Below are 25,881 nucleotides of genomic sequence, written 5' to 3'. Positions count from 1 at the left end.
TGCAGCCGCCGACTCGATTTTCCCCCGAACGCAAAGTAGTACGCGGTGGATGCTGGGATTTATTTACCGGCGTTTCATTGGCTAACCAATGTGTCAATCATCATTTGAATTGATCTTTATTGGCTAAAGTTATTCGGAGGTCAAGAGGCGGATCCTTTTTATCATTTACAGACTGCCATTGGCTCAAACGACAAACAAAGCCTGCAATTGGCCGAAAAAGACGTGTCAATCATCAGTTGAAACGATCACTATTGGCTAAAGTTATTCGGAGGTCAAGAGGCGGATCCTTTTTATAATTTACAGGCTGCCATTGGCTTAAACAGCGAAACAAAGCCTGCAATTGGCCGAAAATACGTATGCGTATAGCATGTGGCTGACGGCATAGAGAAAGCATTTTTTTCTATTCTGTATTTGTAAATATTGTATTCTCCTGGATTTACTACCCTCACGGACATAAGAGGACATTGCCTGCACATTATTATGAACACAACGACTTCGGTGAGCTACTCCGGCTTTCTATATTATCCCTGTATCTTGTTTCAGACTGAACTCGATGTTTCTGTGATAAGCGGTGCAGATAATGGATGGAATGCAGTGTCTATTTTTAAATTCAACTCAATTCCAAGTGTTTATTGTCATATGCACAGTAAAGTTGCGAGCGAAAAAGAAAATAGATACGAAGGAATGGTTATCATTTATTGAATCCCAAGACTTTAACCTTCCGAATGATGGAACGATGCATTTGAGTGACATCTTACGGACACCGCATCCGCACGTGTTCTCGACACGTATTTGCGTCTTTGCAAGCTTTGGGAATGTTAAGGGGGTAATAAGTTGGACTGAACTATCTGACTGTTTTGTCCACGTTCCCATTGTAGCGCCTTATAATCCGGTGCGTCTTATGTATGTCAAAAATAGGACCAAAAACTATTTTTTCGGGGTGCGCCCTATAACCCGGTGCGCCTTATAGTGCGGAAAATACGGTAATTTTGTTGTGAAAGCAGATTTCCTAGTATAATTGTGCTATGAAATATTCTTTTTCTGATTTATTTTTAATGCAACCCTCACTTTAACTGTAGTCTTACTAGGCCTTTTAGTAAGGTACACATTACAGTATACTGTATATGGAACACATGGCTCACGAATGAATACTTTGAGGGTGCGTCTTATAATCAGGTGCGCCTTATAGTTCAGTGTTTAAAGTGTTGAACAACAACTAAAGACCAGCAAAAAAAGTTGTGCAATGTCACAATTAAATTATAATCAAAACTAAATCAACGCTTTATAAGGGAATATGTGGGTCATCAGACACATTTTGACATCTTTCCCATAACAGTAAGTGGCATTCTCTTCTAGTTAACTTGTTTTCATGCCAGTTCGCCAACACTTAGCAGTAATTTCCGTGTAAATCCTAAAGTTTGCTCACTATCTTCCAAAAATAATGTTCCAAAATAATATAACTTCCATATAGACACACTGAAGGAAATGTTGGTAAAAGTACTTACTGTTTGTAATGCTTTGCTCTCAAATTATTTCCAATAAACTTCCATTAAGTGAAAAAGTAAACAAATGGTAAAGCATTTTAGTTAATTTTTGGACGCTACTAGAAGTATCTTCTTACTGTTACCATCCCATGCAACACTGACAACAACAAAAAAAACCTGCAGGGACAAGCATGATGTCACTCTCCAGCACTATCCCTAGCCCCCATTCCTTTAACTTAGTGTTTCGCAAAAAAACACTTCTGTTACAAGTAAGATAAAACAAGATAGACGCAGTGGAAAATAAAGCGTAAGAACATTTTTAACACATACTTAATAGAGAAAATATTTCACCTTCAACTTTTTAAGCACACCTCAAATGATGCACCTCACCTTCAAGTTTGCTTTTAACATGTTCATTTTCCATCATTTTTAGTTACAAAAAATATATCTAAACCTGCTAGGTTTGTATCACATGCTACATTGTTTCAAATTTAACTTGTTTCAATGCTTTTTTATTTATGTTTAATTGGATTGTGAACTTTTCAGGATTGCACTTCAACTTTCTTTAAGAACCTAATGAGCAAAAACAACTCGCCCAAACTGTAAACTGAACCATTAGCTAGAGTGACACTTTCCCTGCTGAATTCAGGCAGCTTTCAACAGCACTTTCTCAATCTCCTTGAACACTTCAGGGTCCTCGATGGTGGGTGTAATCTGCTTGGAAAATCCAATGCTCGTCATGACAACCTCATGCAATTTTGGATAACCTCACAACGTACCTTGTAAGGCTTCCTATTGACCAGATTTCCCAAGGAAGAGCGTGGGATCTTTCCGGAACGTGTTTTGGGAAGCCCGCGGACAAAAAGGACCTTCCTGAAGGCGGCCACAGGGCCCACTGTGTCACGTACCAGCTTCACAGTCTCGTTGGCAACCTCCTCTTTGCACTGCTTCACTCCTGGTGACACAGACAGGGCATTGATTTCTAACATTTCCTTGGTGGTTTCTTTAATTTCTCACCATTTTTGAGCACGCACAAGGCGAGGGGTACGTGGCCCTTGAGAGGGTCCTCCAAACCCACTACGGCACAGTCCACAACTGCCGGGTGTTGCAACACTGACTGCGGGTAAAATAAACAAGCAAAAGAAGAAAGAAAACCTTCCAAATCTGCACAAAACAAGGATTTTTAAAAACATTTCCACCTCCTCCAAAGCTCCAGCTGACAGCCTGTGTCCAGCCACGTTGATGACATCATCAGAGCGCGACATGATGTACACAAAACCCTCCTGGTCCATGAAGCCGGCATCCATTGTGTCGTAATAGCCCTAAGGAGAGTACTGCGATTACTGCTTTTGTCCACAGAAGGGCGCCATGGGCTGCTCAAGTTCAAACCCACCGGGAATTTTGTGAAATAGTTCTGCTTGAAAAGCTCTGAGTTCTGCCACAGAGAGGACGCGGCACCAGGCGGGAGAGGTAATCTAAATACAGAACACAAGTTATCCGTCACTCAGTGTGAAGGCTAAAGGTCAACTTGAATGGAATACGTCATTTTCTCTTCAGTTTTGTCTATCCAACACTTCAACAGTCCTGTCAGTCTTCTCTTTTCTTTTCCCTCAATAAATTACTGTAAATTCCAGACTATGCTCCTAAAAACCCCAAATTGGCCCAAAATTTGAAAGTGCGCCTTATATGCTGGTGCGTTTTATATACAGAGGCTGCCCTACTTTCAAATGAGAAGATCGTTCGTAAGTTGAATTTGTTCGTAAATTGCTTCAGTGCTATACTTTGTATGTTTAAGGTTTATATAAGTATGCTTAAGGCTTGTATAAGTAACCTGTACTAATTGGTACTAATAAATATTTCATAAAATAATATGCTCTATAAAGATAAATAAAGTTAGCTTACTTTTGGAAGGTGAACTTCAAAAGTTAGGCGACTTCCTCCTTCATGGTAGAAAGTGGCCGAAAAAAAGCGATCAAACCATTTTCTTAACTGCATCAAGCTTTCTTATTCCTTTCCTTCCCTTTCCCTCGCAACGATCGATGCATCATTTTCATCAGTTCCCCTTTTGGTATATTCCTTCACTTGTATTCCTTGCATCTAATCCCTTTTGTCTTTGGTTTACTTATCTTTACATCCGATTTCTCAAAATAAGTGCCAACAAAACGTCCCAGTTTGATTCAAGATACAGTTCTATTCCTCGTAATGGATTTAATGTTGCCTGCAGCTGTTCTCCTTCTTTAAATATTGCCATTAAAAAGTTTCTTGGCAGAGGCAGCAGGAGGAGGATTTTCATAGCAATATTACACAGAAAGCTGGTCACATGAAGATAATGCTTACCTCACCACAATGTTTCCCAGACTTCCCGGCTTCACTTGTTGCATGTAGTCGTCAATCACCATCACTGCAAAAATTCCCTTAAAGTTTTTTTCCGAAACATTATTTGGTCAATGAGGTAGGGTTTGCATCATACCGTCATAACCTGGAACTGGTTTGCCCGCCTGCCCTGCAGGGGGCGTCAAGGAGTTACCCAGCCCGATGCACGTGGAGGTGATAGGAGACCCAGTTTCTGAAAAAAAAAAAAAAAAAAAAAAAAAAAAAACCACACAACAACAAAAAAGAAGATACGTCTGCTTTTAGCTTAAGATTTTCTCCTTTTTCAAAACGTTCTTTCTTATCACCCCTTTTTATTTTGTAATTTTTCATCATCATTTATCTTGTGGTATCATTTCCCAGCCTTTAATTATGCCTTGAAGTACTTTCCTGTTTTCTCTTTGTTTTTTCATTATTGTTTTTTTCAGTTTGTCCTCCTCACTCTTTGCCACTTTCTCCCAGTAATTATTCTCCTGCTGTCACACCCCCCATTCCCTACCTTTAAAATGCACTGCCTTTGTTTTTTTGTCTTAAGTCTTTTACTTTTATTCCTTTAATTGCATCCGAGTCCTTCTTTACAACCCTTCACTCAGTCCTTGTATTTTCTTTAATTTCCTGTCTGTTTCCTGCTTCTTTAGATTTGTTCCTTTCCCCCTCACTATATCATAAATTTCCTTAGTTTCATCATCTCCCTGTTATGTCCTTTGTCATTTTTTCCTTCTGTCAGTCCTTCTAACTAGTTTTCTTTATTTTTTCTCTTGCTCCACTCACTTTATTCCATTATTTTCCTTTAGTTATATCCCCGTCCTTCATCTTTTTTTTTCTTCTGCAAATCCTTCTCTCTAAGTCTTTTTTGCCGCCTTTTCTTTTTTTAACCTGTCCGTCTTTTACTATCTTAATGATTCTCCTTCAGCTGTGTCTTTATTGCTCTGTTCCATTTTTCATCTTCTTTATCTTTCCTTCCATTTTTTTCACAACAAATCTTTATCCTTCCGTCTTGTTTCTCGTGTATCTTTGATTCATTTCTCATTTCTTTTTCCCTCTTGCTTCCCTTCAAAACTATGCATAGATTTTGTTTCTACTTTCTATATATCTGCCTTCCTCATTTGTTTTACCTTCCTTCCTTACTAATTGTGATTATATCCCTTCAACTTTATTGTCATATGTGCTATTTACACAATATACAGCACAGATTAAATTACTTTGTCTTCCCCGTGTGCAAATATGCAATAAATAAGACACAAATATAAATAATAAATAACGAGACAAAAAATGTATGCATATACAATATACAAAAAAAAAAGAAAAATAAATGTGCAAAGTAGCAGTATTGCATTGCTTTGGGAAAAGGCAGAGGGGTGCGAGGGGGTAGGGCAGAGAGAGTTCAGAATACTGACAGCCCGATTAAAGAAGCTTCTCTTGAGCTTGCTGGTTTTGGCTGTGAGACTCTGCAGTCCTTTTCCTGAAAGGTTAATGAGGCTGTAAGATGTGAAGGTGATGTCACCTGCATTCTTGGTGGCTTTGGGGTTGGGGAGAGAGTTGTAGATGTAATATTTGTTTAAATGGTCAGTCATTTATCTATGTCGCATTGTTTGGAATCGAACCAGGGTCTCCCACATAGCAAAAAAAAATCGCTACCACTGAACATAACCCACTCCCCATTTCTCCCTGTGAGTGTGCATTGCATTGTAACAGAAGGTGCGTGCACACACAACTAGATTAACATTTAGCACAGTGTGTGAGTGATTTAATTTCGGGGTCCGATTATTTAGTGGCACAATGAAATCCATATAGTTGTCTGTGCGCCATTTGCTCATCAAAGCTTCCCTAACAGCTGGAAAGCGCACGTTTGTTGCCCGGCAACACAGATGACATCAGCAGCCACCCCCGGCACCCAAAATAGCACCCGGATTAATAACAGCCTTCAATACGGCAGAGCAGCAAGTGGAAGAACCACTTCTGGCAACAAACACCCCATTTGATTGGTTAACTGGGTGACCTGCTTCTGCTGAGGGAAGAGGGCATGATATTAGGGATGAATGAAATCGCCCTCAAAGAGAGTGGGGTGTTATATTCTGAGACAGGAGGGGAGAAAATGTGATTGAGGCGGCTAACCAAGCGATAGCAGTGCCACATGAAAAAAAAGAGAAAAAAACAAAACACAAGGGAGGCCTGGTGAGCCCCATGAGCAAATCAGGAGATTGAATGTCAGATTACGTCTGTGTGAGAAAAACAACACAGCAATTTCAGAGAAAAAGCCTTCCATGGGCCTTAGTCTCAACTCCTGGGATTTAAATTTAATTGAAGATATCATTCAGGGAAAGCAATCTTAATAATTTAAGAAAAAAAATAGAAGGATCAATTTAAAAAAATAAATGTTTTATTTTTATTCTCATTTTATTTTCATAAAATGTATCGGACGAGGGAAAAAAATGTCTATAAGCATTATGTAATTACGCAAGAGAATATTTCTAAAAAAAAAAAAAAACCTTTGACATTCTTCTCATTAATGAGTCAGAAAGAAAAAACATTTTCTTATGATATTTTTAGTCATTATTTTTAGTCATTTAAGTGCAAGATATAGGTTTAGATGTTTTTTAGTTCTACTTCATCAAGCACGGGGAGAACATGCAAAGTACACACACGAAGGTTCGATCCCATGACCTCAGAACTGTGCCGCACACGCGCTAAAAAAGGAAAAACACTGGTGAGTAATGTGTAAAAATAATGAGAAAGAGACTGCCTAAAACTGTTGATTACCTAAATGATAACTTTTTTGAGTATGAATTGTTTTTTGCCTATTTATCCTGACAGTCTTTTATCTTATTGTCTCTTTATTAAATGTTAATCCTGGAGGGTCATGTCTAACCTCGTTGCATACGTTTCACCACGTTGATAACAATGACAATAAAGATTATTTAATTAATTTCAATTCAATTCAATTAGGGTCATCACCACACTCAACAAGCGTGCAATATTTATGTTAATGCTAACGTTATTGCGTTAGTTTTCACTGCACTGTTGTTGCAATGCATTATTTTTCTCTTTAATGTCTTTATTACGTGTTTATCCAGGCGTGCAGTGTCTAATACTGTTGTATACAATGTTTTACCACGTTGATATCAATGACAATAAAGACAATTCTATTTTATTTTATTTAAGTGTTCTTGAGCTTGAGTGGTAAAATTCCTTACCCGTCTGCCACCAGTGATCCAGCACAGGAGCCCTAAAACTCTTCTTGGCCCACTCCAGAGTCTCCACATCGCAGCGTTCCCCCGCCAAGAACACGGCGCGCAACCTGCCACGGCAAACCCATCAATTAGGGTTCGTACACCTTTTCCAATTTCTCCAGTACCATTTAAAGAAAAATCCCGGTGTGAATCAGGTATTTCGCAGCGCCATGAATATATCTCCCGTTTACATGTGCGATTTTTAATCCTGTGTGGGCATTTATAAAGACATTTGATTTTGGGATCTTGAGCATATTGAGAATATATGTTTTTGAGACAAATCTCTCCCAATATAGGTGTTGAGTAAAAGTTAATAAATAACTTACATTTTCAGTTGCAGAAAGTTTCTGCCATTACAATTTACCCCTGGGAAACGCAACCTCAATGTTTTGCTTGGCCCATACAATATGTCCATAATTTAAACATAATCCTTTATGTAATACACATTTCATAATGCCCTTTTTAGGTGTAGTATGCATCTGTACTCTTGGCCACAACCCATATGGGGCGATGACGCTTCATAGGACAATGTCATACTAACTAATGCCAGCTGCGGTTAATCACGAGAGAAGAAGAAATGCAATGGCAAAGCGAAGCTACTGAAAAGCAGTGTCTGGGTCATTTTTAAGCAGACTTGTTGAGTAACATGGCAAAAATCTTCAGCATTTACAAGTACTTCACCCAAAATTCAAGCATTTTTCAACCTTGAAAATGCAAGATTAAAATTCAAGTATTTTCGAAGATTTCAAGCACCCGTACGAACCCTGATCAACAAGAGCGTCTCGGCAGAGCGGGTGGTACCGGAAATCCGACTACCTTGGGAGGGGGTATTCCGCTGCATACTGGGCAAGAGGGTCCTGCTGGCGGATAGCACGGATGGCGGTGGGAGCTGTAAATATGCTGGCGGCGCCGTACTCTGAGAGGACACGGAAAAATGCGCCGGGGTCCGGCGTTCCTACCGGCTTGCCTTCATAGAGGATGCTGCTGTTTCCGTGCAGGAGGGGCGCATAGCAGATGTAGGAGTGGCCCACCACCCAACCCAGGTCAGATGCTGCCCACCAAACCTGCCGCCACAGGTTAGCTGCTACGCTAACATACACTCAAAATAAGCTCACATGTCAACTTACTTCCCCTGGGCGCAGTCCATAAATATTGGACATGGACCACTTCAGCATCACAGCACACCCACCGGTATCCCTCACCACACCCTGATGTGGGAGCACAGAAAAATATATATATCTTACAAGTAAAGGCGTGATTATTAAAGTAATGTATCATAAAAAATACATCAAGAGTGTATCACAATACTAAAATACACATCTTTTGAAAAGTGTCTTCCATTTTTTGAGTTTTAGAACCCTCTGCTGGCTATTTGTTTTCAGTGCACTTTAATTTGATGTAAGACTGTTGGTCCATTTTAGTGTTTGAGACCCCCGTAAATCAATCCATCCATCATCTGCATCGCTTATCCTCAGTGGGTTGCAGGGGTGCTGGAGCCGATCCCAGCTATCTTAAGGCAGTGGGCAGGGGACACCCCGAACTGGTTGCCAGCCAGTCGCAGGGAACACAGAGACAGATAACCATCCGCTCACTCATTCACACCAGGGGACAATTTGAACCGGCCAATTAACCTGAAATGGATGTTTTTTGGAATGTCGGAGGAAACCCACACAAGCACGGGGAGAACATGCAAAGTACACACACGAAGGTTCGATCCCATGACCTCAGAACTGTGCCGCACACGCGCTAACCACTGCGCTGCCCCCGTAAATCAATCATTTTAGTTTATTTTCATTGTATTCAAGACCAAAATTGTGAAGTTTAACATAAAAGTATTGGCTGCTAAGCCAAGGCAAACAGAAAAAGTTCAATTTACATTTTTCTGAGTAATTGTTTTCCAACCTCTGAACTCCAAGTGACAGGTGCAGACTAATGGTTAGGCTGTGCAATTGGGCAAAAACTTCAAAGGAGTGTATTAAGAAAAAATAGAAGTGTCTGCTGTTGGCTGTACAAACATAAAACTATTTAGTATTTTTTTTAAAAAAAAGGTTGAATTTGTCAATCCTAAAATTTTGTTGCATGGCCAGTTTTTTATAACTGCTTTACATCTGTGTAGAGTCAACCAACTTGTGGCACATTTCAGATGTTATTTCACTCCTTGATTGCTTAACAACATTCCACATTTCATTTACATTTTTTGGTTTGGCTTCACAAAAAGCACTTTTGATATCACCCGACGCATCTTCATCCTTAAATAGGTGCCACCTGATTCACACCTGATATTTTTCCTTCCCCAAAATTGATGAACTCAGAGATGGGTCACCACATTGCAATTTTTTTAACACACCCCTTTGAAACACGGTGCAGAGTTTCAGGGTTCAAATCCAGCTACCGCAGCCTCCCTGAGTAGAGTTTGCATGTTCTCCCCGTGCTTGCGTGGGTTTCCTCCGGGCACTCCAGTTTCCTCCCACATTCCAAAAAGGTTCATTTGTCGGTTCAAATTGTCCCTGGGTGTGAATGAGCAAGTGAGTTCTCTGTTTCTGTGTGCCCTGCAACTTGCTGGCAACCAGTTGAGGGTGAAATTTAAAAAAAATATGAATTTCTTGCATTTTTTCCAATATTTTTTTTTTTTTAACAAAAGTATAATGTCTCCTCAAAATTAAGTAGTGATACTAAAGTCAAGTGATCTGACCTTAGGCGTTCCTGTGGTGCCGGACGTGTAGAGGATATAGAGCGGGTGTTCAGAAGGCACTGGGACACAGTCATGGGGTTGGGCATTTGCCATTTCTTCATTCCAGTCCAGGGACAAGCCCCCACCCATGGACACTTTCTCCTGCCAAACCAGCAAAGTATTTTATTTGTCTTAAATCGCAGGTCCAAATTGTGCCCAAAGAGCTTTGACATTCAGGAGGCTGCTCACCATACTGTCCCTGCAGTAGATAAGTACTTTGGAGGGCTTGTGAGAGGTAAGTTCCAAGGCCTTTTCCACCAGGGGCACATAGGCAACTCGGCGGCCCGGTTCGATCCCAAACGAGGCAGTCAGGATCATTTTGGGCTGTTAAAGAAATAAAAGATTTTGTCAATGTTGGGAGTAGCATGTTACAAGGTAACATGTTCCGGGAACGCAACTACTTTTATCAGTAAGGAGAACTGTAACGGTTAATTAATATAATTTCGTAACTCAACTTGGGTTACAACCAGGTGCGTTACTCTGCAACCTTTTTAAAAACGTTCATGATTTCCAATGTTTTCGGTTCTTTTACCTTTGCTCAAAAAGCAACATTCTACACTTGATCCACCAGCAGCAATACTTACTAGAAGGGTTAGTGTGTTTGTATATACGTACAAAATACAACTGTACGAAGGCACCGTTTCAAGCACAGAGTATGAGAACACGTAATTTCTCCCTACTGTTATTCTGATATTCTTCCCAATGCATATACTCACATCAAAGCCGTATTTACAACCATAAAATAAAATACTGAAATATACCGTATTTTCCGCACTATAAGGCGCACCTAAAAGTCTTAATTTTTTTCAAAAGCTGACCATGCGCCTTATAATACAGTGCGCCTTATATATGGCTTAATATTAAATAGCAAGGTCTCGCAACTTACGCAACAGCCGCCGACTCGATTTTCCCCCGAACGTGGAGTAGTCCGCGGTGTATGCTGGGATTTATATACCGGCGTTTCATTGGCTAACCAATGTGTCAATCATCGTTTGAATCGATCGCTATTGGCTAAAGTTATTCGGAGCCTCGGATAGGCTAGAGGGCCGAAACAAACCCTGCAATTGGCCGAAAAAGATGTGTCAATCATCAGTCAAATCGATCGCTATTGGCTGAAGTTATTCGGAGCCTCGGATTGGCTAGAGGGCCAAAACAAACCCTGCAATTGGCCGAAAAAGACTAAAGAAAACATGTTTCATTAGTCTGTATTTGTAAACATTTTACTCTCCTGGATTTACTACACTCACGGTTGTAAGAAGACCATGATTGCGTATCATTATTGAACGTGAGAACTTAGGTGAGCTATGCGGCTTTATATTTTCCCGGTATCTTGTTTTAGAACGATCTTGATGTTGCTGTGATGAGTTGAGTGAATTAAACTCAATTCCAAGTGTTTATTGTCATATGCACAGTAAAGTTGCGAGCGAAAAAGAAAATAGAAACTAAGGAATGGTTGGCATTTCTTGAATCCCAAGACTTTAACCTTCCGAATGATATTTGAAATGATGCATTTGAGTGACACCGCATCCGCACGTGTCTACGACACGTATTTGCTTCTTTGCAAGCTTTGGGAATGTTAAGGGGGTAATCAGTTTGACTGAATCATCTGACTGTTTTGGCGACGTTCCCATTGTAGTGCCTTAAAATCCGGTGCGCCTTATCTATGGAAGATATAGGACCAAAAACTATTTTTTGGGGGTGCGCCCTATAGTGCGGAAAATACGGTATATGTGCATATTTAGTTGTGTGTTACCAGGTGCGAATGGTCGGCATGTACAGGAACAACAAACCTAAGGGAAATCACTGAGGCAATCGTGAGCACATAATTTACGGCAAGAGTCAGGGATGTGATTTGACCAAAGTGAAATTATCTGAAAATTAGGCGGGGGCCTGGGGGCCGCGGGCACCCAGCTAGGTCCAGGGCAGTGCCCTGGTGGGGGGACAAGTGGGGCGAAGCCCCCCGGAGCTCATGGGTTTTACGTTTTTTTAAGTACTTTCAATGCACTCAGATGACAAAGAAATAGACAAAACAACAGCATCAATTTTCAATGTATTTTGAACTATCCCATATAAAATTACAGTTTAAGTTAACTCAAAATCAGTCACATTAAAAAACATTGGACTGCCTTTGCTTTTAAAAACTATCACTGAGAATATCATCATATCTAACTCATGTGATTACTAAGTTAACACATAAATCATGTTGAAGAGTTCAAATTTCATGAAGAAATAGTTGTATCATGACCAAATGAAAAGTAACTCATATTAAAACATACCACAAATGTCTTTGTTATAGCAGAAGATGTTATCTATAAATGAAAGTACAAAAAGTATAGGCCCTACAGTAAAGTGTTGGTGTAATGTACACATGAAAATCTATTATTGTAATTGTTAAATATTTATGGCCATTTTTATTACGTTATAATATTTTCGAAAAAAAGGGGAAAACTGTCAAATAAATTTGAAAAGTTTACCACCTACCTCAAAATTCACGACTCTATCAGCAACTGGTACAGGTTTTTGGGGTGGATCACATCTCTCTATTACCGCTTCCGTTTGTGGTGTCAATAAGGGATGGAGGCCTTAAAGTTTTGGAGTTTTCGTTTGGGCACCGAAACTACCAGCGATGGAATAATTTGTTGTTCTTGACTGGAGTTCTTTCACGTGTTTTTTGCTCTTTGCGTGACCTTCAAGAGCTTTGAAACCTCTCCCACCATAGACAATGGTATCATGGCATCAAATGCAAAGCGCTTTCCCGGCACGATCGATCTTCCGAATAAAGTCACTGAACAAATTCGTCACAGTCTTCTTTCCAACATTTGTAGATAATTCCTTCTCCAACCAGTCCGATCGAAACTTGTTTTTTACGATCTTATCAATTTCTTTACCTCGCGGAGCATCTTTGCGTTCGATCTCGGACATCTTTCTTTAAACACTCGGCAAAAACGTGTGAGAAATGAACAATGGCATACTCCTACGCCTTTATAACAAGCGCGTTTATTGGTCAACACGGAGACTTCAACCAATCGCAAGTACGTTTCATTTCAGTTACGGAAACACTAAAATGGAATGCTGTAGAGACGAAATCGTTTTTTTTACCAATTAAAAAATCGGAAATCTTAAAAATTTTATTTTTGGAGATAAAAAAAGCGGAATTCCGCGAATTAGCGGAAAAATCACATCCCTGAAGAGTGCTCAATTTTTTTGTCTTTTTATTTATAAAATCATTTTTGTAATACACCATGCTTAGAGAAACAAAGAAAGCGTCTAGGACATACCTCAGAAACTGAGAAGGAAATCTTTCTTAGTTTGAAGCCAAGAGACAAAATGGATATTGAGTGCCTCGTCTGTCTAAGGTTGCAATCCCTCAAGATTGCTTCACTGCTTTCACAGGTTTGTGTGGCTATTTTTCAGCAGTTTTAGGGTGTTTAATGTGAGTGTATATGACCATTTGTAACTAAATAGTGACTTTGAGAGTAATGTTTTGAAGATCCAGTACGCCACTGGGTCTTCAGAAGTGGCCGGTCACTGGATAATCACCTTGATCACCCACACTTTGGCTCAACAACATTGGTATTCATGAACTCAACTGAAAGCATCAGTTGTCAAATTGTACTTTTAATGTGGAATTCGTGCCTGTTGCTGGCGCCTGACCTCCGCCCAGAATGCACCAAAGACTTCCTGTAACATTCCAGCCGTGAGTCTTATTTGGACTGTATTTTTTGTTGACATTTTTCTTCTTCTCCTCCCATATGCGGGTTTATCCCGGTTGCCTGCAATAAACTGGTAAAACTCTGCTTGTGTGTCTTGCGTTTGGGTCCAGCCTGCAAAACCTAACAATTTGCTACTTTTGTATGCCAGTAATCTGGGGAGTAACGCAATTACTTTTTAAATGAAGTAACTAACTAGTGACTCTTTTCAGTAATGCGCCCAACACTGGTGAGCATCCATTTGTCATGTGAAGTAATAATTATTTAGTGACCGTTTTTACCTTGGCGTGATCTATGCGCACCGACAGCTCTTTGGAGGCAAAGCCGCCAAAGATGAGGCTGTGTGGCGCCCCGATGCGGGCGCACGCCAACATGGCGAACATGGCCTGGGGCACCATGGGCATATAGATGACAACCAGGTCGCCTTTGCCAACGCCATTCTTCGCCAGAACGCCGGCCAGCCGTGCAACCTGAAGAAAAATAATTCGTACCGTCAACTAAATTACACACATATACTGGACTGTCTCAGAAAATTAGAATATTGTGATAAAGTTCTTTATTTTCTGTAATGCAATTAAAAAAACAAAAATGTCATACAATCTGGATTCATTACACATCAACTGAACTATTTCAAGCCTTTTATTATTTGAATATTGCTGATTTTGGCTTACAGCTGAAAAAAACTCAAAAATCCTATCTCAAAATATTAGAATACTTCCTCAGACCAAATAAAATAAATAATTTTATAACAGCAAAACTAAATCAAACATTTGAAAATGTCCATTGATGCACTCAGTACTTGGTTGGGAATCCTTTTGCACGGATTACTGCATCAATCCGGCGTGGCATGGAGGCAATCAGCCTGTGGCATTGCTGAGGTGTTATTGATGCCCAGGATGCTTCGATAGCGGCCTTCAGCTCATTTGCATTTGTAGGTCTGGTGTCTTTCATCTTCTTCTTAACTATACCCCACAAATTCTCGATGGGGTTCAGGTCAGGGGAATTAGCAGGCCAATCAAGGACAGTGATGCCATGGTCAGTGCACCAGTTACTGGTGGTTTTGGCACTGTGTGCAGGTGCCAGATCATGCTGGAAAATGAAATACTCATCTCCATAGAGCTTTTCAGCAGATGGAAGCATGTAGTGCTCTAAAATCTCTTGGTACACAGTTGCATTTACTCTGGACTTGATGAAACACAGTGGACCAACACCAGCAGCTGACATGGCTCCCCAAACCATTGCTGACTGTGGGAACTTCACACTGGATTTCAAGCAACTTGGATTTTGCTCTTCTCCAGCCTTTCTCCAGACTCTGGCGCCTTTGACTTCCAAATGAAATGCAAAACTTGCTTTCGTCTGAAAAGAGGACTTTGGACCACTCTGCAACTGTCCAGTGCTTCTTCTCCATAGCCCAAGTCAGACGCTTCTTCCGTTGTCTTGAGTTCAGAAGTGGCTTGACCATGGGAATACGGCTATTGTAGCCCATTTCCCGGACACGTCTGTGAACTGTGGCTTTTGATACCTGGACTCCAGCTTCAGCCCACTGTCTTTGAAGCTCCCTCAAATTCTGGAAGCGGCTCTTCTTCACAATTTTGTTAAGGCTGCGGTCATCTCTCTTGGTTGTGCAGCGTTTCCGGCCACATTTTTCCCTTCCAACAGACTTTTTGTGGATATGCTTTGAAACTGCACTCTGTGAACAGCCTGCTCTTTGAGAAATTTCTTTTTGTGTCTTACCCTCCTGATGGAGGGTATCAATGATGGTCCTCTGGACAGCAGTCAGATCAGCAGTGATTTAGTTTACTGAACCAAGCTGAGTGTTTTTAAGGCTCAGGAAACCCTCGCAAGGTGTTTCGAGTTAATTAGATGATTCAGGTGATTAGTTGAATAGCCTACTTGTATACTTTTTCATGATATTCTAATATTTTGAGATAGGATTTTTGAGTTTTCTTAAGCTGTAAGCCAAATTCAGCAATATTAAAATAATAAAAGGCTTGAAATAGTTCAGTTGATGTGTAATGAATCCAGATTGTATGACATTTTTGTTTTTTTAATTGCATTACAGAAAATAATGTACTTTATCACAATATTCTAATTTTCTGAGACAGTCCAGTATATATATATATATATATATATATATATATATATATATATATATATATATATATATATACTGTACACATATACACACACATGTATACATATACACACACACATACATATATATGCAGGAAAGTAGGGGATATTAATTACTGGAAACTCCGTGTGTCAAAGCTAAATTTTTCTCATTGGCTGTTAAAATAAGCTGAAGAAAAACAAACCAATAAATGATTTCACTTGCATGCAAGAAAATTATATATATATATATATATATATATATATATATATATATATATATATATATATAGTAAAGATAGATAGATAGACATCCAGGACTGTCTCAAAAAATTTGACTATTGTGATAATGTTCCTTAATTTCTGTTCACAGATCACAGAACCCTTAACCACCTGGATCGTAGGAAAGGGGCATCACTTCCTGTGGAGTGGCTTGGGCAATATTTTTTTGAGTAGGGTTTTGCTCCCCCACATGAAACAGGACTGGTTTCCATTGTTACCAGTAGCAGGAGAAGTCTCCTGATCTGATTCAACATGCAAACTCCGCACAGGAGGATTCGATCCCATGACCTCAGAACTGTGCCGCGTATGCGCTAAAAATTCAACCGCCGTGCCGCCCAGTTCTTTATATATATATTGATCTATTATTTTGCCTGCAATTAAAATGATTTATTTTTGTTTTTCTTGGGCAGATTTAAAAGCCAATGAGAAATAAGCTTTCGCATACAAAGTTTCCAGTGATTAATATTCCCTACGTTCTTCTCATTGTGGCAAGACGCTTCTTTGTTGAACATGTCACCGATACAATAATTGTTCTTATTTCATAAGGGGAAAAGTCACACATTCCAATTTTTCCATAACATTCTGCTGAAGTTGCTCAATATTTTAATAGGAGGACGCCGGAACTTTATTAAATAAATGCTCTTTACCTGGACCTGGAGTTCTCGGTAGGTGATGATCTGCTTGGTGCTGGTCACTGGGCTGTCGTAGATGATGGCAGCCTGGTTGCCGCGGCCACCTTCAACGTGAACATCTACAGCGTTGTAGCACATGTTTAGCTTGCCGCCGACAAACCTCACAAAAGAGGGAAGAAAAAATTAGCCAATTATGTCGAGCAAATCCTGCAAAGGTTACTTTTATAAATCACAAAAGTAAATTTTCTTTCTTTATGTTATTGCTTTTTTTTACTGAAATAATTGATTACTTAGATCACAAGAATAAATATTTCCTTACAGGGCCCTACAGTTTTCATCACTTACCTTAAGTTGTATTAATGATGAAAAGTATTAATATTTACATAGTTGACAACAAACTACAAACCTCAGGTCAAAAGTGGATAAATAAATGACATTATGATTGAACATCTCTCGTGTAAATAGCCTTCTAGGCCAGAGTGTATCAGAATTGTGCTAATCTATTTGTGTATTTTGATGATAAGGATGTTTATTAAAGGAAGTTTGCTCAAACACATAAACCACAAGCATTGACAAATACAGCAGTTGACAACATTAAAAAGCGAAGCAAAAATAAACTGTAGGCCAGTCAAGTCACATTTTTTTGTAAAGCCCTTTGGGGCAGCAGTAGCTCAGGAGGTAAAGCGCATTTCTTGGGATCAAGAAGTCGCAGTTTCGTTTCTCGGCTTCTCCATGTTATATGTCGAAGTGTCCTTGGGCAAGACACTGAATCCCTAATGCCCCCGATAGCAGGTAGTTGGTTGCCTTGCATGGCTGACGCTGCTATCAGTTAGTTGTTGTGTAAAAAGGGAAGTGTGAAGCACATTGTAAAGCGCTTTGGGAGGTCTTCATTGACTTGAAAAGTGCTAAACGCAGACTGGATTAATCACAATATGTCTCAAGGACTGCACAGGATTACAATTACACCATCGCCTGATCTTAAACCAAACATGTAAGTCGCTTTTATGTTATAACATTGACAGCATTAAGACAAAAACATTGAAAATAAACAAATAGTAGTCTTGGAAAATAATTTAAGGGAATATGATGATTTAGAATAGTTCAGAGTACGTTGAATAAAGAATTCCGTTGTAACGATCAGTTTTAGGATTTCGGTTTTATTGGCCGCTTATTTCCACTTCTATGCAACATAACTTAATGCAAACTCACTATGTTAACTTTCGAATCCAGTTTTAAGTTTGCCCCCAAAAGATATCTTAACATTAAGATTGTTATGTTTTTTGTTTTGGGTTTTTTTTTGCAAAGAAATCTCACTTTGTTATTGGCATGTATAGATAGTGTATTCGCGTTGCAATTGCAAACTTCAGATTTTCACAGGATCCCCGCTTAAAAACCTACCAGTTTGGAAAGACTTTGTCCTTTAAGTCCAATGTTTTTCTCCAGGGTTCGAACCATCGTATGCACTGACCCACTTCTCCCCAATACTGCTCCGGCCGGTCTCGGGCAGCCGCGAAAGCACGGCCGTAGCGCTCCGCCGCCGCCTCGCGTGCATCGCCGGCGAAGCCGCGTCCCACTGTGAGTGTTTCTGTTTTCCTACAAACACAAACATTCCATAGGCGACCAACAAAGTTGCTTCTCCTGGTGCAGAGTTTAGGGATTTGCGCGTGCATGTTTCCCCCCCTTCTTTTCTACTTTTGAAAACCTTTTCCCTCCCCTCCCCCAGCAAAAAAAACAAAAACACACAAACACTTCCGGGACGGTCAGTGGCGACCGAATGGAAGAATCTTTCAGTTTGCATCATTATGAATTTAAACTTCGAACTTGGTCGAGTACTACTATGATAGTCCGCCATCATGCTTGTTTGGGCACCCAAAAACCTTGCTACCAGCTCAGTAGCCTAGATGGTAGTGTGCCCGCTTTGAGACTGGGAGGTCGCTGGTTCGCGCCTCGGCCGAGACATACCTAATTGGTATAATGGCGGCGCCCTCTGTTGGCTGCGGCTGCATCGTTTGCTACAACGGGTCAGGTGTATCGACATTTCGTTCTGTGTACATTGTTACAAAGAATGACAATACAAAGGAAATTATTATTATTATAGGCTGGGCAGATAAAATAGAAGAAAATTGTGTCGTTTGGTCACTCTAAATTTCTGTAGTTTGTAGTTTCTTCATGCAGTTTAGCACTCGTTTTCAGTTGCACTACACCAGGGGTCTCAAACTCAATTATCTATTCTAGGGGATCGCCAGGTGAGGTGGGGCCGGATTGGATTTTCCAAAAGAAAATCTCAGATGAAAACATTCCAGTGTTATCCCCTTTTTATTGCAGGAGTTAGGTTTCTAAATGAACCCCTGATAGGCGAAATCCATGAAGTGGAAACATTTATTTTAACAAGTATTATACAATTAAATTCACTACAATGAATTCAAATCAAATAACAAAACCTTTTCACACAACCAGGTTTTCCTTTTACAAACAAATGTACTTATTACTGTAAACTTTTTTTTAATGACCACTAACTGCCAATTTTGGGACTGTTTAGTCAATCCGAATTCTGAGCACAATGCACGACTCAAATCCATGAAGTAGTGAAACTGGGAAAAGTACACAACATTATAACAAGAGATAACTCTTTTTTTTCCCCAGGCAAAATAAGTTATAAATATCAAGTAAACTATATTAGAATCAGTAAGAAATTATTCAACAACAATTCAGCAAATAATTGAGTAATAAAATACATTTTCTACAGAAATAAACATAAAACATGAATGACTGATATAATAAATCAATCAATCAGTAAAAATAGGCCGAACATACACATTTCATATTAAGGCGGGGGCCTCAAACCACCATATGTTGTTTTATGACTGCAGTTTTGAATTTCACTATTTGAATTTGTTTTTAGAGGCCGGAGAGGTGTGTTTAATAGCTATTAAAGGTTAACTTGGATGCGTTTGGTAGGCCAGGAACAAATTAATTGGTTGTCAGTTATTTTGTAACAGGAAAATTCACCTGAGAGTTGAACTGTTCCAGATATGAGCACGATCCGAGAACGAAATAATCTCTTATATACACTAAAATAACAAAATATTTTTGGGCATTTTATGACCCTTTATTTCTCAATCCCAGACATTGACATTGATATGGAAATACCGGCGTCTGAGCAGGTGAGCCGTCACTTTGCGGATATTGTTCATAGTCGACAGGCGTCGTGGGAAATGTAATAGTTCAAAGAACTATTTGGACCTGTTTATTTTTAGAGGTTTGGACATTTTATGCCCTCGCGGGCGACAAAAAAGGATGTGGCGGGCCAAACGGTAGGCTGTGATTTTGACACAGGTGCTTCAGCAAATAGGTATCTGAAAAAAGAAGAAAAATTGAAACCTAACTGTGGTTAGTCACAATAGGCATTTATTGATTTGTGGCCAAATGATTGTGTACCTAGTAAAAAAAACAAATTAGTAAGCAAAATTACTTTTAATTATAAAAACGAGTCATAACTCATTTAGAAATGAAGCAGTGAGACTCTAGTATCAAAATGAAATACTTTTGTAGATTTTAAACCAGAACATAAGTCCAAAAGGGCGTCTGTGCTTCAAATTTTAAACCTGATTCCAAAGTCAATTACATTTTGAATACATATCATGATGTCATGAAGTAAATGTGTTTACAGCGTGTAAAAAGAGGCGTGGTTATAATAATAATAATTTCCTTTGTATTGTCATTCTTTGTAACAATGTACACAGAACGAAATGTCGATACACCTGACCCGTTGTAGCGAGCCGATGCAGCCGCAGCCAACAGAGGGTGCCGCCATTTTTACCAATGTTATAAGTCTTAGGTATGACTCGGCCGAGGCGTGTACCAGCGACCTCCCAGTCTCAAAGCGGGCGCCCTACCATCTAGGCTACTGAGCTGGTAGCAAGGTTTTTGGGTGCCCAAACAAGCATGATGGCGGACTATCATAGTAGTACTCATAGTCATAGTCATGTTTATTTGTATAGCTCTAATCACAACATGAACACAATTTATTTCTTAATTTTCATTTTTTTTTCTTTTTAATATGAATATGGTTGTATTTTTTTTTTTACCACCATGAGGCGCTAAATAATACAAAGGAAAAGGAACAAAATAGGTGGGTGTTTCCTTTAACTACTAAGGTTGTAGGGACACCATTTCCTGCAGTGTGTCTTGGGCAAGTACAGCCCGGTGGCGCCCATCCCTCTCCAAGCCAACACATACAGTATATCCCTTAACAACATTTGTTGGCCTGGGGAGGGATGGGTGCCACCAGGCTGTATTTGCCCAAGACACACTACAGGAAATGGTGCCCCTAAGACCATAGTGGTTAAGGGATCAACTTACTTACAAAAAAATAATATATATATATATATATATATATATATATATATATATATATATATATATATATATATATATATATATATATATATATATGAGAGAGAGAAATAGAGGGAGAGAGTCAGAACATCTGCAGGTATTGTGCAATGTATGGTGAAAATGGTATAGTTGTGGTCCGTGAAAAAGGGGTGAGTACTGTATCTTCTCAATTTCATGAGTCTAAATAAACGTCCCGCTTTACAAAGGGTGACATGCAGCAGATTTTTACCTTTAATTTTACTTGCTAGATTAAATTCATATACGAGCCAATGGCATTCTACGATACAATATGTATAATCTGAAGCAAATAAGAATAATAATTTCAGTTCTGCAATGTGAATGTGTTAAGCAAGCTTCTCGCTAAATACAATTCAAGTACAAATTCCCAGCAGTATGATTATAATTTTCCACCAGACGTATTAAACAGTCTGGTTAAACCTAATTTCTGTGTTTTAACTCCATTTCAAATCCACTGTCAGTCTGTCTGTGGTCTAATAAAGTGCAATGTTGCTTGTGTTATTACAACAAAAGAGCATCATAGACATTAGCTAGTGAAGGCATTTATCAGAACTAGCATTCTGTAAGCATGAAAGTCTATACAAACTGGGTCAAGTGTCATGAGAACGTACTATGATGTCAATGGTTGACCCGTAAAGGGAGTTTGTGGCACGAGTATAAGGAGAAAAAGCACACTGTGAATTTATATATATATATATATATATATATATATATACACATATACACACACACACACACATTTTATATATATATATATATATATATATATATATATAAACAGTTAAGGATCTTGTGTATGGTGTTTTTTTTTTTTTTTCAAATAACACCACAGGTTCATTATGGACCTATCGAAAGCAAAAAATCAGCAGAATTGGTTAACTTCCAGATAGCCTTTTAAACTCCCGTATATTATCATGTCTATATAATCCAATATGATTGGTATTTCTATTGTTTTTTTGGTTTTGAATTTTTGAAGCTGTCACAACACACTGAATTTGGCTAAGTAATGTAAATGAGCAACCGTTGGATATTTTTTGTAGTCAAAATATAGAAGACTACAAAACAAATAAAAACAAACAAGCAATAATTTTTTGGAAAAGAACCTTGAAACTTACGGTACCTCGGCATCTTATCAAAAGTAGTGTCTTGCAGTGCCAAAGAAAAGGAAACTCAGGAATTGTATCCCACAAGACTTTAATGAACATCACACTGTACAAAGATAAAAGAGTTTCACAAACTATGCTTCACTTTTAACTCAATCCCCTTTAAACACAATCAAAAATCTTTAGTTCCATGGGGAATTAATTTTACGCTTCTCCCAGACATCAAAATGAAGTGCAAACACAGAAAGTATTTGTACATGTGATGGTGTACAATACCAACAACCAAAAATTAGGGAATATAAATCAAAGGAAAAATACATTTCCATACAATAAATGTTTTGTGAAGGAAATTGTATGTTTTACATAGGGAAAGGAATTATATTTATTATTCTATAGTATCTGTTATTGTTATCAATTACTACTCGATAGTTGAGTATTGTATTGGTATAGGGCTGAAAAATTAGATATGAATTATTACAATTACATTTTGTTTTATTGATTGACCCTGGGTAATGCTGTATTTCAATTTGTGGAGGGGTAGAAAAACATTTTTAGAATTGGAATTGTCTTTATTGTCATTGGTATCAATCTGAAACATTGTATGCAATGAAATTAGACATTGTGATATACTGGACTGTCTCAGAAAATTAGAATATTGTGATAAAGTTCTTTATTTTCTGTAATGCAATTAAAAAAACAAAAATGTCATACATTCTGGATTCATTACACATCAACTGAACTATTTCAAGCCTTTTATTATTTGAATATTGCTGATTTTGGCTTACAGCTGAAAAAAACTCAAAAATCCTATCTCAAAATATTACAATACTTCCTCAGACCAAGTAAAAAAAATAATTTTATAACAGCAAAACTAAATCAAACATTTGAAAATGTCCATTGATGCACTCAGTACTTGGTTGGGAATCCTTTTGCACGGATTACTGCATCAATCCGGCGTGGCATGGAGGCAATCAGCCTGTGGCATTGCTGAGGTGTTATTGATGCCCAGGATGCTTCGATAGCGGCCTTCAGCTCATTTGCATTTGTAGGTCTGGTGTCTTTCATCTTCTTCTTAACTATACCCCACAAATTCTCGATGGGGTTCAGGTCAGGGGAATTAGCAGGCCAATCAAGGTCAGTGATGCCATGGTCAGTGCACCAGTTACTGGTGGTTTTGGCACAGTGAGCAGGTGCCAGATCATGCTGGAAAATGAAATCCTCATCTCCATAGAGCTTTTCAGCAGATGGAAGCATGTAGTGCTCTAAAATCTCTTGGTACACAGTTGCATTTACTCTGGACTTGATGAAACACAGTGGACCAACACCAGCAGCTGACATGGCTCCCCAAACCATTGCTGACTGTGGGAACTTCGCACTGGATTTCAAGCAACTTGGATTTTGCTCTTCTCCAGCCTTTCTCCAGACTCTGGCGCCTTGACTTCCAAATGAAATGCAAAACTTGCTTTCGTCTGAAAAGAGGACTTTGGACCACTCTGCAACTGTCCAGTGCTTCTTCTCCATAGCCCAAGTCAGACGCTTCTTCCGTTGTCTTGAGTTCAGAAGTGGCTTGACCATGGGAATACGGCTATTGTAGCCCATTTCCCGGACACGTCTGTGAACTGTGGCTTTTGATACCTGGACTCCAGCTTCAGCCCACTGTCTTTGAAGCTCCCTCAAATTCTGAAAGCGGCTCTTCTTCACAATTTTGTTAAGGCTGCGGTCATCTCTCTTGGTTGTGCAGCGTTTCCGGCCACATTTTTCCCTTCCAACAGACTTTTTGTGGATATGCTTTGAAACTGCACTCTGTGAACAGCCTGCTCTTTGAGAAATTTCTTTTTGTGTCTTACCCTCCTGATGGAGGATATCAATGATGGTCCTCTGGACAGCAGTCAGATCAGCAGTGATTTAGTTTACTGAACCAAGCTGAGTGTTTTTAAGGCTCAGGAAACCCTCACAAGGTGTTTCGAGTTAATTAGAAGATTCAGGTGATTAGTTGAATAGCCTACTTGTATACTTTTTCATGATATTCTAATATTTTGAGTTAGGATTTTTGAGTTTTCTTAAGCTGTAAGCCAAATTCAGCAATATTAAAATAATAAAAGGCTTGAAATAGTTCAGTTGATGTGTAATGAATCCAGAATGTATGACATTTTTATTTTTTTAATTGCATTACAGAAAATAAAGAACTTTATCACAATATTCTAATTTTCTGAGACAGTCCAGTATGTAACATAAAGGCTTTTAAGACGAAAAAGATGACTATCAGGATGAGTACTTACCCAATTCCCAAAAACATGCATGCGACTGGCTGGGCACCCAGAGACAGACAGTGTTGAAGATAATCAACTCATTTAGGTGATCAGGAGGTATTTTCAGAGTGAGTCAAAAAGGACATATCATTTGCCCCTGCACCAAAAACAGTTTGTTGTGAAACCTTTTCTTGGTTTACCTTTGAGGACAAAAGTTGTCTTGAGCTGCTCTGGTTTGTGGCCGCATGGAGTCTTGGTCTTCTGAAGAAAGAAAGACTAGCTCATGCTCTCTATGATTGTTGATAATAGGCAAAATTTCACTTTTGCAGTGGCATGAGCATGACTCACAGATGCGGACCATTAATCTTTTGATTACATATGAACACTCTGGGGTTTCAAATTTTTATTATTCCGCTGGGCACTTTCTGTGCATGGCCGTTCGTGGTAAGTGGCGTCGGCTGGGGGCATGGTCAATATATATATATATATATATATATATATATATATATATATATATATATATATAAAGAAACAAACAAGTGAACTTTCTTGCCCCGAGCATCATTTGCTGTTCATCGAACCAGCGAGAGATTTTTGCTGTCAGTGAAAGACGTCAACATGGGGATTAATCCCAAAGAGCTTAAGTTGATCACTGTCAACCTCCCTGAATGGAGCATGCCGGATGGATGGATTGACGGATGGATGAAGTGATGGATGGATGGATGGATGGATGGGAGAGAGGTCTGATGGATTAGGAGCGTTTTAAGCCTGTACACGTGAGGTCAACGGCTGCATGTGAAGGGGACCACCGTGTGGAACTCGGGGAATCAGTGGGCGATCAATAATTCACATTCTCACGTGGCGTACACAAATGTATTTTTGTCTGGTCGAGCAGATAACGTTTTTTTTTTCAAAGTGCCGTAAGATTGTGAAACAGGGATGTCAAACACTCGACCTGCGGGCCGGATCTGATCCACCAACGAATTGAGATGACGCTGAAAGTAGTGCAGAGGGAAAATGAGCTCCAATTTTAAATGTGTCCATTTATAGTCACCAAAGCCTAGCCAAGCCACTTGCAAAACAACTGTAGCTGTAATGCTTTCTCTCTTTCTTTTTCTTTTGCTCTCTCTCCATTTGTCTACTTCTCTTTCCCTCTTTCTCTTCACTTCTCTACTTTTTACCCTTTTTCTATTTCTGTTTAACTCAGCATTTTTCTTCTCCCTTTCACTCTCCCTCTTTTACTCTCTGTCCCTCTGTCTCTTTTTTCCTTTTATCTATATTTATTCATCTCGTTCTTTTCTCTCTTTCTCCTTTGTCTCTTTCTCTTTCTCTCTCTCTCCCTCTCTCTCCTTTTCCCTCTTTGCCTTTGTCTTTTTTTCTCTCTCTTTATCTTTTTTCCTTCTCTTTGTCTCTAAATCAATTTATCTTTCCATCTCTCTCTTTCCTTACTCTTTCTTTCTTTCATCCTTTTGTTTTTTCTTTCTATGTTTCATTATATCTTTCTTTGTCTCTTTATTTCTCTCTCTCTACCTTATTTTGCTCTCTCTATTTATTTCACTCTC

At 39.1% G+C, this 25,881-nt stretch overlaps 1 protein-coding gene and 1 long non-coding RNA gene across 4 annotated transcripts; one reads left to right on the top strand and one right to left on the bottom strand.

The window, feature by feature from the left end:
- Positions 1–1,269: 1,269 nt before the first annotated feature.
- acss3 (acyl-CoA synthetase short chain family member 3) lies at positions 1,270–24,590 on the bottom strand. Of its 3 annotated transcripts, none has more exons than XM_088347416.1 (16): positions 24,520–24,590; positions 17,950–18,144; positions 16,567–16,711; positions 13,807–13,995; positions 10,005–10,139; positions 9,777–9,917; positions 8,212–8,292; positions 7,901–8,148; positions 7,049–7,152; positions 3,955–4,050; positions 3,822–3,885; positions 2,878–2,959; positions 2,684–2,806; positions 2,502–2,601; positions 2,264–2,439; positions 1,270–2,198 (listed from the first exon to the last, which is right to left on the bottom strand). In XM_088347416.1, the coding sequence occupies exons 1-16, from the start codon at positions 24,564–24,566 to the stop codon at positions 2,130–2,132; spliced, it is 1,995 nt and encodes a 664-aa protein (XP_088203542.1). In that variant the 5' UTR covers positions 24,567–24,590; the 3' UTR covers positions 1,270–2,129. The 3 variants fall into 3 exon arrangements, with proteins under 3 accessions (XP_088203542.1, XP_088203543.1, XP_088203541.1); XM_088347417.1 differs by lacking the exon at positions 24,520–24,590 and adding an exon at positions 22,088–22,193; XM_088347415.1 differs by lacking the exon at positions 24,520–24,590 and having other exon boundaries at positions 17,950–18,225.
- Positions 2,051–18,129, top strand: LOC148357292 (uncharacterized). Its single transcript, XR_015852009.1, has 3 exons — positions 2,051–2,954; positions 7,063–7,178; positions 17,995–18,129. It is a non-coding gene; the product is annotated as an uncharacterized LOC148357292 (long non-coding RNA).
- Positions 24,591–25,881: the final 1,291 nt, after the last annotated feature.

This window comes from Urocampus carinirostris, chromosome 11, assembly GCF_059441175.1.
Source record: "Urocampus carinirostris isolate Australia breed hairy pipefish chromosome 11, RoL_Ucar_1.0, whole genome shotgun sequence".
NCBI lineage: Eukaryota > Metazoa > Chordata > Actinopteri > Syngnathiformes > Syngnathidae > Urocampus > Urocampus carinirostris.
This window is presented reverse-complemented; position numbering and strand designations above follow the sequence as displayed.

Coding starts and splice junctions, on each gene's coding strand:
- acss3 (XM_088347415.1), bottom strand. CDS start 18,221: ATGCACGCGCAAATCCCTAAACTCTGCACCAGGAGAAGCAACTTTGTT. Junction 10,140..13,806: donor TGCGCATAGATCACGCCAAG/GTAAAAACGGTC, acceptor TTTCTTTAACAG/CCCAAAATGATCCTGACTGC. Junction 4,051..7,048: donor GGATCACTGGTGGCAGACGG/GTAAGGAATTTT, acceptor TTTTTTTTTCAG/AAACTGGGTCTCCTATCACC.